This window comes from Anoplopoma fimbria, chromosome 5 (genome assembly GCF_027596085.1).
Source record: "Anoplopoma fimbria isolate UVic2021 breed Golden Eagle Sablefish chromosome 5, Afim_UVic_2022, whole genome shotgun sequence".
Lineage (NCBI taxonomy): Eukaryota > Metazoa > Chordata > Actinopteri > Perciformes > Anoplopomatidae > Anoplopoma > Anoplopoma fimbria.
Window position 1 is genome coordinate 790,958 of NC_072453.1, and position 14,659 is coordinate 805,616.

General features: G+C 41.2%; 1 protein-coding gene across 2 annotated transcripts in view; it reads left to right on the top strand.

Moving 5' to 3' along the window:
* The window catches only part of abcc3 (ATP-binding cassette, sub-family C (CFTR/MRP), member 3), a 51,677-nt gene that overhangs the window by 3,745 nt on the left and 33,273 nt on the right, over positions 1–14,659 (top strand). For both annotated transcript variants that reach the window (XM_054599397.1, XM_054599398.1), the window contains exons 2-4: positions 11,098–11,274; positions 12,839–12,964; positions 13,824–13,961. In XM_054599397.1, coding sequence (XP_054455372.1) covers positions 11,098–11,274; positions 12,839–12,964; positions 13,824–13,961 — 441 coding nt within the window. The remainder of the gene's footprint in view (positions 1–11,097; positions 11,275–12,838; positions 12,965–13,823; positions 13,962–14,659) is intronic.

Consider the following 14,659-nt stretch of genomic DNA (forward strand, 5'->3'; position numbering starts at 1 on the left):
CCAGCACTCAAAAATGCATGTTCAGTGCGAGTCGGCTTAAACACGAAGGCTTCAGACCAAGGGCTTGTTTTGCTATCTCATTGTTTGTAAAATATGTTATATACAACCCCAACATACTGATACAATGGATGCGTTTCTTATTCATGTGTCACCTTCAAAGATCAAGATCTATTCAATTTTCCACCAAAAGCATACAAAATTTGAGGCCACTCTCGCTCGAAATGAACTTGAAAATCGTCAAATTTGACTTTTGTGTCAGTGTGGCACTAATATGGGGAAGTCTGTGTATAGCCCTGTGTCTGTGGTAAATCAGTGTTTACCACACGGGGGCCGTGTGATGAAGAGAAAACCTCCTGCGTGTAAGTATTATGTGGTAGTATCAGATTGTATTTTTTTTTGTGCTGCAAATATAAGACAGAAAAAATGTAAATGTTGATTCTTGTGCAATGAAATTATAATATGTTCCTATTCAATTTTAAACTCTTTCTAATAGGCTAACAGATTAGGACTGCAACCAATGATTGTTTTTGTTATTGCTAGATCTGACGATTATTTTCAAGATTAATCCCATTAAAGTCCCAAGCTGTATTTTTTTTTTTTTAAAGGGACAGTGTGTAGGAATTGATGGCATGTAGTGCCGTGGATGCAGATTGCAACCAACTGAAAACCCCTCTTCTCACTCCTTTTTTTCCAAGACTGCGGTATCTCGAGCAGCAAAACGCAAAACCATGGTAGCGCTGAGAGTGTTGATGATGATAACAAACCTGCGTATAATTTTGGTAATTGTTTCATGTAAAAGGTTAAAAGATTGTGCGTACTGGCGATGCTGATGCATTTGTGTACACGGTTGGTAAATGTCTCACTCATTAGAGCCACAACTGTAGACTGTAGCCTGGATGCATGCAAATTTCGGAGCATGTTGTAGCTGGATTCTGTGGTAAGGAAGTGACTGGCATGCAGGAATTGATTTGCATGTTGTGTGACCCCTGCTCCGTGTCTGACTGTCATGATTGTCCGAAATATTGATATTGAAAGAGCATTCTTGACGTTTGCAAACAGCAGGTCGGAAAACGATCTCACTACAGAGCCTTCTAAGAACTGTTCACTGTTGTAACTCTGAGCATTTTGAGGAAACCTTGTCTATCTCTGCTTAAAGGTGCAATGTGTAAGAATTAGCCACATGCTCCAAACTAAAAGGGTGCAACATCTCATCTCTAATACTGGGTCTGTACAATCTCTAAAGTAACAACGTCACAACAACTACTACTTACTAACAGCAGAGAAAAATTCAATCAAACCTCCTTGATTGAATTTTGCCACGATAATTCAGTTTGTTTGTGTTATTGTGTGACTTTTGCGAGTCACACAATAACACAAAGTCTGGTGGAGTTGGGGAGAGCAGATGACTGCTTTAGTTCCTGTTGGACACAAATACTGTATAGCTGTCTCACAGCAAGGTATAGTGGTATAAATATTCTAAATATAGCGTGCACTTAAACTGATGATGATTATTTTAGATGAGCTTTTCTTTTATGTTTTGCTGACTTCCACATGCACAGCAGTAATTTTCTCCTGTGTTGGTCTTCCTGTCCATTTCTACAAATTGGGGACATGCCAACTGCCGTCCCCTGTAGGTAATACACTGACTTTGGATGTAAGTAGCTCATATGACCCCACTTCAAAACATCCACAGTTTTATGACAACTGAGCAAACTTTCTTTGCTATAATAAGATCATAAGATATAATCAAGAGCTCCCAAATAGCTTCTAATGGACCTTTAGGTGATATATTTTCCCCAAGTCCAAAGAATGTTTCATTAAAAAAACAAACTACCAGGACCTGTTCAGCACTGGTAGTTTGGCGAGAAACTCTCTAAAGCACTTGTGGTTCAAACATAGTAGTATGTAATAACTATTACGCTGAGTCAGCCATTCATTGAAGAAACAAACACATGAATTGACTGGATGCTCCAAATACAAAAGCTATAAGGAGTGTCTTTACAAGAAGGCGTAGCAGAACAAGACAAAATGTGTGGCATGTAGCACAGACATGACCCGGGATGACCCCTGATCCATTTATCAGCAGCAGTTAATACCAACAGTTCAACCTGTCAGCGGCAGCTTGGGTTAACGTTGTGTTGATGGACAGTGCAGTGTTAACTATGTTGCATGAGTCTGGACATATTTTATGTCTTCATCAGTCCGGGTTTGGCCGCTGCAGGGTGAGGCTGAATAGAAAGTGAAAAAGAGGAAGTGATTGAAGTAGTCCGAGTCATGATGATGAGTAGAGTCTACGTTTGGTGGGAAAGTTCAATGCTTCCCAGTAGTTATGTGCATTTGTGAGGTTTTACGCTCTATGAATGAACAATCTGACTTCAGTAATGTAGCAGGGAATTAAGCCTTTTCTTATCAACTTCTGGCTTGATGAGTCATTTGTAATTTCTTTCATTGCTAATAGAAATATCTCACAATCATTGCATCCCAATATTTGCCTTCCACTGTAACCGTAATCTAGTCCCAATTAAAACCAACTTCCAGAACTTTCTTTATTTCCAGGCTGATTTTGTGGATTTGGAGCTGATCACAGTTAGATGTTGCGTAATAGTGATACATGTTACCCAGAGAAGTTTGAAGAAGATGTATGTTTCTGAAACACTACGTTTCTACGTAATAACCTGTGGAGCTAACATTAGCAGCTAGCGTTAGTACCACGATGCTATGCTAGCTACTGAAGCATGTGTTTGACTGAATTCAAACACATGCTTCAGTAGCTTCTTAATGATTCTAACAGTGAAAAAAGACCTACCAGGCTTTAAAGAGACACTGTTCTTAGTTCATTTAATTGTCTTCTGTTTCGATCACCATGTTATGTGGTGATTTACTTTTACACTGTGATCTTCAGCTTCTATCTTAATCTTTTTAATCTTTTTTCACTGCTGGAACAGTTTGACATCCTGAATATATCCTTCAAAAGCATATTGTAGACCTTTCTGTCTGCTTCTCTCTATCGCTTTTTCTTTTTTTACAAAGAAATTATAATGTTAATTCATGGAGTGCAGTTAGTGACAGTGTGGGCTCCATGGTAGGGAGGGTCTGGTGGGGTCTTAGCAAAGGGTCTTAGCAAAGGGTCAATTGTCCCAAAAAATCATAGGCACATTCAAAGCTGTTAGCAGCCTTCTAATTGTTACATTTTATAAGCTGCGTCAAAAGAGTTAACTAAACTACAAAAAACACAACTGCTGGCTGTTATCTGGTAAACATTCAGTGCAAGCCAGAGTCAATCTTAACACACTGCCAAAGATGTATTTAGCTTAAAATAACTGACTCTAACTAGCTTCATCATAAGCTATAATCATTGTTCAAGTTGTCCTTCTCATTATTATGCTTGTTATGCGTTGTGTAGAATTTGGAACTGCAGCGTGGTGAATAAAAAAGGGAATGGGGTTCAGTGGTTAGCTTGTAATTTTCCTTTTATTTATAAATGAACCGCGCGTGATCATTTTCTTTGCTACCTTTTTTTTTTACCAATTGGCATTCTAGGCTCTGAATGGACTCATTGTCTCTTGTCCACCTCTTGTGAGTCCAGCTCTTGTGAGAGCACATTCATTGTGAAATGTTGGCTACCCTCTTCAAGAGAGATGAGTTAAGTTCTGCCCCAAAAGACGCTAAATATGTCACTTAAAAGTCGCCAAATCTAGCGAGAAAGCAAGACGATTTTTATCTGCCCAATTCAATAAAAAGTATCCTAAAAAACACTGGCACTTATGGGACCCTCAATTCTCTTCAATTGATATTTTTCACAGCAAATCCCTAAATGGAGCGTCTATTTCCTGAACTGAAAACTGCTAACCCTGCAAAACCCCCCAAAAAAACAGGAATTGAGAATTGTGAAGGAATCCCCCAACCGTATTACTAAATGTTGTTAAAGAAAGTGTATGTAAACTACATGACTACAAAGTGGCAATCTGCTTTCCAAAAAGGTATTTTAGATATGTAGAGTTAGGCCTCTAAAACCTACTAGCTCTTTCATGTTATCCATATCTGACTGCTGGCTGGCCTGTGATTTATTATCCTTCCCGTCTGAGTCACTTCCTGGGTGTTCTGCAACAGTTTTATTCGTTTTCATTCCCTTGTAAGACAGCAAATTCCCTCTAAAGCATAACCGTTCTGTCCACCACGAATAGGAATGTCTGTTCTGGAATCCGCATTCAAGGAATACGGTAGTGTCCCGTCAGCTGTGAGGAACACAGATCCTTGAATAACAATACTAATGTTTTCCATGTCGGAGTGTAAGCGAACAGCAGCAGTTCCTGTCCTCCTGCAGTCTTTACTGTCGTCAGGCTTCACCCGACAGCTTTTCACTGTAACAGAGAACAGATGGACGGCCTGCGGCAAATTTGTTTTCTCTAAACCTCTAAATTCACTAGAAAGCAGCCCGAGTCTGTTAGCCAGACACCACCTGCATTACTTCAGAGGTGTGTTGGTTGACTGGAACTGACTTTGATTTCAGATTGATACAACATAACTGACCCTTCGCTAAGTCCCGCCCCCTGGAACACTGACTGGCCAATCAGCGTAGCGTTGACCAGCTCAGACGAGGGTACAAAAAGTATCCAGCAGTGCTCCATAGACTCTCGCGCAATCGTTTCCGATTTCTCTTTTTTTCTTTTGGGCTAGTTTTGTGGATCTGGAGCTAACCATGAGCCCCTCTCACACAGCCTGTTCACGGCGGGACTTTTACTTCTTACCTTTCGAGCAGAGGAAGAGATCATCATGTTTAACATCCTGGATATATCCTTCGAACGCACCTTGTAGAGCCCTCCGTCTGCTTCTCTTTTGAAATCGCCTTTGCACAAAAAATTGGATCATATTTATTCAGAGAGTGTATTTAGTGACAGTGTGGGCTCCATGGTAGCTCTGACAGCTTGACTGAGTAGCAGCCGGGGCGGTGCCTAGCGAAGGGTCAGTTCCAGTGACAACACTGTTGCAGTTTCCATGTACCTTGTTGTTTGAAATGATCTCCCTTGGTTAGCCAACGAACCGTTTTCAGTGCTCTGATCAACAGTAAAAAAGTACATGTGATTAAAATGTGACACTAGTTCCACCTTTTTCCCACTTACCTAGTTAAGCTTGCACTACGTATGCAGCATCATTGCATGGGATAAACACACTGATATTAAAGAATATTGATATCAACATTTGAGGATACATTTTTTTGCCAAGCATTATATGAGATGATTGATATCACAACCGTAACTATGACTACTAGAGCTGCGACTGACGCCTCTTATGATAATCGATCAATCTGTCGACTATTAATTAGATTAATGGATTATTGATCAGATGTTTTCTTTTCAGTATTTTATTAAGAAAACAAGACTTCATTTCTTTACTCTCTTCTTGTACAATGCTTTTACTTTTTTTCCCTTTCCTATCAACCCTGGTTATATGTCACGATGGTGCCTCACATCTTGAAAAATAAAGGTATTAAAAAAACAAACAAACAAACAAACAAACTGCTTTTCCTGCAATAAATGTATTTCACCCTGTCTTTTAAATGTCTATTTGCCCCCAATTGAGCTACATCTTTTGATTGAAAAGTGCTCTCTAAATTCAGTCTTTATTATGTAATAAACAGAATTTAAGGAGCTGAAGGAAGTTTCTGTTGTGAAGAAATGATTCACTTAAAACCGCTCTGACTAATGGCATGACATATCCCCAAAACTCCATAAGGTTACGTTATAATATTACACCAGAGCCTCAGGCTTAATGTCTGCTAAATCTGGCGTCACTCTGGCTGATTTGTGTCTGGACAAATGCACTATTGCAGGTTGATTTCAACGGACAGAGAAACCTACCATTAGTTTTCTCTTAATTTTGTGATGGATCAATGTAGCCAGGCGTTGGCTTAATCAAGCATTGGCTTTATCAGGGGCCTGATAATGAAATGTTTTTGATCTATCACGAAACAGAGAGTAAAAAAGACAAGAAATGTTTGTCGGTAACGTTTGAATGTTGTCAGCTGAAAAAATAAAAGGTAACGAAATCCTATCAGCACCTATTAAGCACACAAATGAACACGTTATGTTTTAAGTAAAAACGACAACCAGGCTACCTGCTTTCCAGTTTTTATGCTAAGCTAAGCTGACTGACTGCTAGCGGTTAGCTTAGCTTTTGCATACAGATGGGAGAGATTTATCGATCTTCTCATCCAAGTCGCGGCTTGAAAGCAAATATTTTCCAAAATAAGGTCATGTTTTTTATCATGGGCCATCTGTGAAGCTCCTCATCATAAGGCTTTGGCTTTGCATTAGATCGACTTTGGTCGAGCAGACGACTCCACAGAAAGCACAATCTGTCAGGGTGTTTCTAACACAAGGGTGTTGTGGTTTGGAGGGTTGTTCCTCTTCTTACAGTTTTCAAGCTCACTGTCGGTCTGCTTCAGTAAATCTGTTTCACAGCTGTTCATGTGCTACTGCTCATGTCAACTTCCTTCTTCTTCACATTAAAAGCTTTCCGTCACTCAGCCCAAGGAATGCTTTTACTGTGAAGCAGGTGCGGTAATTATTCATCGTTCAGAGAATCACGTCATGTGTCTTGTGGCGCCTGCAAATCGAGCGGCGGGGGAATAAATAGAAACTGGGCGTCCGACTAAAAGTTCAGGTCCAAACGGCGCTCGGTGCTGCATCGCTCCTGTTCAGTGGCAAGTGTCTGAGGAATAAAAAGCAAAGCATTGTTTTTTTTTTTTATATAACAGGCACCAACTTGATCTTATTATTCTTTAGGTCACTATGTATTGAGAAATACCCAACACTGTGTTTATTTGCACAAGTTTAACATTCATTTTCAGTGCTTACTTTATTGCATTCAGTAAATCAAATAGAAAAACTCCATAATCTTAAACACACTTTACTCTGCTTTCATGCCGTAATTTGCCGCGCTGCCTTTATTAGAGCACAGCAGACTGGAGCAGTTATGAAATTAGCACCCTGATGTAGTGAATCGAGAATACATTTATTGATCTGTACATGTTTTGAATCAAATGGTGAGACACTAAAAGATTCACACCCCTTACAGACAAACAGAGATCCATTGCGTCATAATTAGATTGTAGAGTTCAGTGAATTGTTTATTGCAACACTAACATTTCTAGAGTTCCCCTTTTTAAATTTAACATTTATTGTTGCTTATTCAGTCACGGATGTTTTCTATTACAGGGAAAAACTTTTAAAGCATTCTTTCTTCAGTTTTGGACGTTATGGATTGATTGATGTGAATCTAACAACGATTGCTGATTGCATGTTACACTATTTCAAAAGCCTCGCTCCTATTAACATCCACTCTGTTCATGCTCATCGGGACTATTTCCATAAACTGATGTAACCTTGTGTTGGCGGTATATCCCCGTGGCTCTGAAACCATCCTTTGGTAATAACGAGGTGCTATGCAACAATCCCACGAGTGATGAAACTCACGAGGGTGGTGAAGGCCAGGACCCGGCGGTTAGCACTCTGCTTCATCTTGTAGTGGATTTGTTTCAGACTGCCTGTTCTTTTATTGTAAGGTCATAAACAGGCCTCCTGCCTCAGCCGGCTGGCTGTTATTACAAAGCGCCTCACCCTTTTTTTTTTAATCTCACCTTTTGTTGAAGTTTCGGGTTTCAGGTTTCAAGTGTAGTGATAACTGCCTGAAAGTGTGTGAAATGGAATGAAGGTCAGCCATTATGCATTAAGTAAGACTGTGTTTTTCATGATTATTATCAGTAAAAGTCTGTTTTGTTATGAATGATGGTCATTTCTAATGCCTTTTGTAAAACAGCCAGTTGCCCTTTTAATAGCTTTTATTTGATACGCTCCTCACAATGAGCTCTTGACTATTAATACTTTCGAGTTCAATGTATTTCGTTGCCAATAATTATGCAAATTGAAATTAATCATTAACTTTTGTCAAGTTCTTACATGCAGTTACAAAGTCGTAATCATTTCTTTTAGAAATCAGACTCTGTATCAGGTGAATCCTTTTGGAAAGGGAGTGAGCACATTCTTTCATAGTAACCAAAGGAGCTCAGAAATCACAGCCTTTATTATCTCCTCTCATCCATGGAAACAATCTCCCGTTTTCACTTTCAGAAGAGTGTTAATATCCGCTGGCAAATGTTGAAAGAGTTTCCCCGTTGTCGTATTTGCTCACTTGAGCGGTCCATTTGTAAGGCAAAAAACTAATCAAACAACATCTCGTGTACATTCAGTGACCTTTGTCACACAAGTAAGAAATAATGTGACGTGTGTGTGAAAGAAAAACTCACACGTCTGGTCCGGTCGGTTATTAAACATATTTGTTCGCTGCCTTTTCCTCCAGTGTGCAGGGGAGATATCTGAATGCTTTTAAATTTGACATTTACTTTTCCATGTGGAGTGAGATAGGGATGTGTTTGGTACAGGGTTGGTATCCAGTCATAAAAAACCTGGAAAAGTCATGGACTTTAAAAGAATAGCAATTTTTAGGCCTGGAAAAAATAAATAAACCCAGAAGGTTTTGCAGAAGTCCTGGACATTTACCCTTACAAATACTGTCATTTTAAAGTACATGTGATTTGGTTAAGATCAACTGAAAAAAATCTCTATTTGTTAAACGAAATGTGGACTTTGTAGTAAAACAGGAGAGGCAGCGCTAGCTATGCTATGCTAAAGAAGCTACATCCAGGCTGCTGCGGCTTCTTCGGCGCAAATCAACTGTCAACCCCATCATCGGCTTTTTCATAACCATTTTGTGGGCAAAAATAATCCTGCCCATGCATCTGAAGACACAATCCAGTTTTTTTCAGGTCCTATTCCCCGACAGTTACACTGAAGTAAATTTTGACTTGGATTTTTATTCTAATTTACCATCTACACAGACGTTTCAGAGAGTGTGTGTCATGAAAATTTGCATCAAAGATGTGGAAAAGTCATGGTAATTAATTAGTAAAATAAAATGTGTATGAACCCTTGTGGTACACACAGTATGAACCTGGCTGCCCTCCTGCTGCTCAGGCTGGCACGAGGGAAGGAGAAAAAAAAAGAAGGCACATATATTTTGTTAAGCACATTTGCAAGGAAACACTGCATTACTTCCAACTAATATAAAGCAGAGGCAAAAGGAGCATGAGTATGTCATGTTTGGCTTCAGTCAGGTGTTAATAACAATTTAAACAGGATTAGTAGGTTATTTGTTTAGTCTCTTAACGACAGAAAACAGTGAAAAAAGCCCATCGGAGTATCCTAGAGCACAAGGAAACCTATTAAATGTTGTGTACAAAACACCGGAATGTAAAATAAGGCAAACCTCACATTTGAAAACCTGGAGCTATCAAAAGTTTGCAATGTGTGCTTGTAAACAATAAATCCAATACATCATTTTACATTTTTTCACTTACAAAAAGAATACTTTGGATGCTTTTCAGGCTACCAATTTGTATGCTGGACTTCAACTAATAAATATATGGTCATATGGATATGTAGAATATTTTTTTAAAAGACTGTGAATTCAAAGATCTCAAGTTTGGGTCAAAAGGAAAATAAACTAACACAGCTTTTTGCTCATGCTCAATTAAATCTTTCCTGACAAGAAGAGCAATGAAACCACCAGTTTAACACGCTGCCCTCCACCACGCGCTACACACACACACACACACACACACACACACACACACCAGCAAGAGCAATTACCCTTCACCTCCTTACCACCTCAACACTTTCACACACACTATGCTTTACACGTGTGATTCATACAGGTGGGTGTTGCGGTGCATCTAGCAGCTGTGTTTGTCTAACCCATCTGTGGGTGGGCCCACGACTGTGTTTGTCCTGTGGAGAACGAGAACCGCTGTGTCACTACGATCCATGTTTACTTTACCTTTCTCCTCCGGATGTCCTCTGGATCACTCAGTCATTGTCTTTCTGCAGCAAAATAAATGAATCATAGCGTTTGCAGACAATGCCCTGGAACATTTTAACATGAACATATCCTCACACGTAGCCTCGTCTTGCATGAGTTTTTTTTACCTTAATGAACCCATGGCCATCCCTGCATGCTTTTGGTTCTATTTGAAAGAGTGTGGAAGCAGCAGAAGTGACCGAGATTGATGACAGTGCTGAAGTTAGGCCACGCATGTGGTTGTTATTCCTCCTGGGCCAATCACAGACAGACCTGTGCGTGATGCGGGGCCTCCAGCAGCAACCGGCGTGCCACAATGCTGTTAACTGCTGCCCTTGACCTGCGCCGCGCCCCAGCAGCAGCGCCTCCTCCCCCGACTAGGGGTAGAGCTTTCCCTCTCTGCTGTGCTGGAAGCCAACAGCAACACCCCCACGCTGCTGGAGACCCAGGCCATAATGCCGGGCCCGCCTTAGTGAAGGGAGGCACTGTGGACTGTGCGGGGCAGACTGTCAGACTCTGCTGCAGTAAAATCAAAGGTTTTCTAAGGGGAATCTGGTGCAGAAATAACCGCTTTTGTCCACAGAATGACAGTTAGTAGCCTTATTATACCTGGTGAATAGCTGCAATAAGTCTCTTATCTGATTAATTTAGGAAGATAAAAACAGTATCACAGCTGTGAAGCTCTGTATGCACTTCAGTGAGTCACATGTTCTCATTCATTCGCCTCCATTCATTAAAAAGTGGGATGGAATTTTATGTTTGGTATTTTTTTTTATCCAAACAGGGCCACTAGCTGCAGCCTCCGAATCTGAGTTTAGTTTAGTTTTTTTTAACTGGGAATTTCGTCTTTTTTAACTTGCTTCTTTGAGGTTGCATGTAAAGACGGTTGTGTCGGAATTTTTCAAGTTATTGAGATCTTGCAAACGTGAAGAACTGGATTTCCAACATGTTTGCCTCCCCCTTACTATAGAGACGGGTAAATACTGTCAACGTGTTTACAGATTTCACTTCAAGGAAAACATCTGGACTGATGAATTTGTGTTTGTGGATGTCGGAGGAGCGGTGATGCGTGTGTGCAATGTTTAAAGTACGTGTCTGAGTCATGATCTCTGCTGGTCAGTGGGAAGGTTCAGATAGCATGTAGGCTAAAGTGCGTTCTCCCCATGTTGTGTGTCTCTGCAGGAAGCCAATCAGACGCTCCACACAGATCTGCCCGACCTCCCAGAGTGTTTCCAGCTCTCTGTCCTGTCATGGCTGCCGTGCGTCTACCTTTGGGCCGTCTCCCCCATCTACCTGTTCTATCTCAAGAGGAACAACAGAGGCTACATCATGATGTCCATCATGAACAGATTCAAAACGGTGAGAGGGGACTTTGTTGTGTATACCAAAGCAGGGTTCCTCCGATACATGAGGTTGATATCGGTCACTCGAGGCGTCCACCTGTGTCACGAATTTGACTTTAAGTTTTGCTTTAAAGTTGAATTGAGATTGGAATTCTCCTCACTTGAAATTATAACGATGCTGCAGCTATGCATGATTTATAGTTCAAAAAAAGATTTTAAAAACAGCCTCTCGCATTAAACTTCCAGGTTGGCGCAGTGGTGAAATTAAGACCACTGACTTGAGCACGTCATAGCCCTGTAGTCTACAAACGTTGATGCAAGCGATTCTTTCTCCTTTTTCAACAAGCCTACAAAGTGCTGGTTATATACGGTCAGCGATTTTTTAAGTTATTAAAAAAATGACAGATGGATGCCGTCCCAGGGTCGCTCGCCACTAGCTGTACCCTCTGCTGAGTCGGCTGTGCGGGCCGACCTCCGCTCAACGGACGACCCACCCCTTTGCCAATTTCTAGATAAGCTGAAAGTCAGGCTGCGTCGGAGCTGCCAAGATGGCGACGTCCAGAGAAAGGTTTCTCCTCAGAAACCTATTTGTGACATCACAGAGACTACATCCATATTTATACAGTCAGTGGTTGACTCAAGGTAAGTGAAGTTTAGATTGGCACCATAGACTGTACATAAGAAGTGGACATAGTCATCTTGATGTCAGCCATTGGTTCATGGACTGCCGTTTTGAAGCCTTGAGTTCGGCAATCTCTGCCGTCGCCATCTTGGCTTTTTTGCAAACGATGAACTGAAGTTACCATATTTGGAATGCGGAAGAGTGACCTAGTGACGCCGTATATGGCTCTGGCAGCGACCTGTCAATCACAGTTAGCCCTCCCTCAAGAATACCCTGCTTTATGGTCTAAATGGACCATAATTTACTGAATGAACATCATGATGTATTAAAGAAGACTTGAAACTAGAGATTGTGACCATAAACTCATGTTAACAATGTTTACTGAGGTAATACATCAAGTGAGAAATAGAGTCATTTTCTCATAGACGTCTATACAATCAGACTTCAGTAGAGATTTTCGCATTGGCTTCACTAGGCACAACCAGAGGGTGCTGCCTGGTTACAATGTTAGTATATCCAGCGGCCAAAGTCAATGAGACACAGGCCCAATACTCCGCCCCGCTGCTGAACAGAATCGCTGCTTGCTTTTTTATTCAAAGTTTATTTATGTTGAATGTGTTGTGTGTCCAAATTGCACCAACTTAGACACAGCAAGAATCCCAGTCCTCAACAATCCACCTGTCTCTTGTGAAGTAGGTCGGATGAAGCATTCTTGAGATATGCGAAGGACACACACAGAGATTCCTTGCTTCATTGTTAGATTTGACTTTAAAGGCAAATGGTTATTACTGACTTCTGAACAATGAGCACAAGAAAACGCCAACCCCCCATCCCCCCCTCCAATGTTTGGATAGACTGCTGGCCAGTTAATCATCTCACTTACTTCCCTCTGTTTTTACATTGTTTGCTGTCTGTTTTTTCTTCTTATCTTCTACCCTCTCTTTCCGTCTGCTCTCAGGTGTTCGGCTTGTTGTTGTGGATTGTGTGTTGGACCGATCTCTTCTACACATTCCACGAGCTTCGGCAGGGTCACACCCAGCCGCCCATCTACTTCGTTACCCCGCTGGTTCTGGGCATGACCATGGTGAGGATATGTCCATCCAAAAACAGTTTCCTCCTTTTTTTTTTTTTTTTTTTTTTTTTAATCGAATGCTCTTTATAGCTCTTGTTGCCCTCTGTCAACTGTCTTTAACTCAAACGAAAATGTTTAGGGTTGTATGTTAAATATTTCTTACCTTTTTCAGAATATTTTTGAGTAAGTCGTGGCTTGGAAACCTTTGAAACTATACCAATAATGTTTGCATACAAATGTCCCTATAGTCTTCACAATAGCTAGTTCTATACAGTATGTACTACATTAAACGTCATAGTTTACCGTTTGAGCAGTTATTGTGCCCAAAAAATGTCATACATACCATTTTGATATAGGACATCAATTGAATAGCGCATACGGAATGTCACTGCCACCTAAACTTTACAAAGGGCTCTTCCTTGATCTTTCTGGAGCTGTCTCGCCACCACCCACCATTTCTATGATTTTTTTTTTCCTGCTGCAAGCATCTTATGTGTAGATAGCAAACTACATAAGCGTAAAAGGTCTGTCAAAATTGGCCAAGAGACATAACCGTAGAGTTATGTTTATTTTTTGCCTGCAGAGTTCTCTGCCCATGTAAGAACATGCCAGGCAGGTGGTGTTGCTTTTATGTTTTTCTATACTTGGTTAGAGCTTGTCTATAGTGGTCCTGAGGGCTTATCGTGTTGAAGTAAAAACAGCCTATCCAACCCAGCGTTGGACGGGGGAGCTGCAGTCAGCAGGAAACCCTGACCCAGTCAGACCGCGGTTTACCTTACATGACCTCAGTGATTCTGTCCTGGCTAATCTAACTCAGTCTCTCTCCCTCTGGCCACCCATTCCTTTTTCCTCTCCCTCCCTCCTCTCTCAGCTGTTGGCCACGTTTCTGATCCAGTTTGAGAGGTTACGCGGGGTCCAGTCCTCAGGGGTCCTCTTCATCTTCTGGTTCCTGTCTGTGCTGTGTGCTGTCGTGCCTTTTCGCTCCAAGATCCTACAGGCCTCCAGCCAGGTGAGAACGCGCCGTGGAACCTCAATTGCCTTTTTACCTGTCTGCCATCACCCTTTCATCTTCCCCCCTCCATGTCCCCCTTCACCTCTACTCTTTAACTACTTGTACTTTGTGTTATCATCTTGTTATTCTTTCCACTTTTCTTTCACTTGTACTCCTCAGTGTTCTTGACGTTTTAAAGACCACTTCATCAGTCAGCTCTGTCTCCTCCCCCCTCTTGTTGTCCTCTCAGGAGTTGGTATGAAGCTTACAGTGAGTGGATGTTTTGGGTCAGCCCAGGGTACCGCTAAGCTGAGAGGGAATAGTAGGCCTGTTGTTTTGCTGAAGTAGCATACTTATCTCACCTCTAGTGCTTCGCAGCTCACCAACTGAGCTGCAGCACGCTGAAAAACAAACCCCCTACAGGCGACAAGATAGTGTATAATGTAGGGCTGGAGAAGATATGCACAGCAGCAGCAGCCAACAGGGAAGAATGGGGAAGAAAATGTAAAATATAGATCAGAAGCAACCAAAAAACACAATATTAACATTTCCATGGGGGTTGATTGGAGTTGTCGCTTAATACCTCTGACCCAGTTGATAACTTGGCTCGGTGTTGGGAATTCTGGCTCCCGAACTGTAAAGCTCTAATCTACTAGAACTACAAGACTTTTAATCAGTGACCTATTAAACATTTCTGATATGAGCCTAAAGAAATG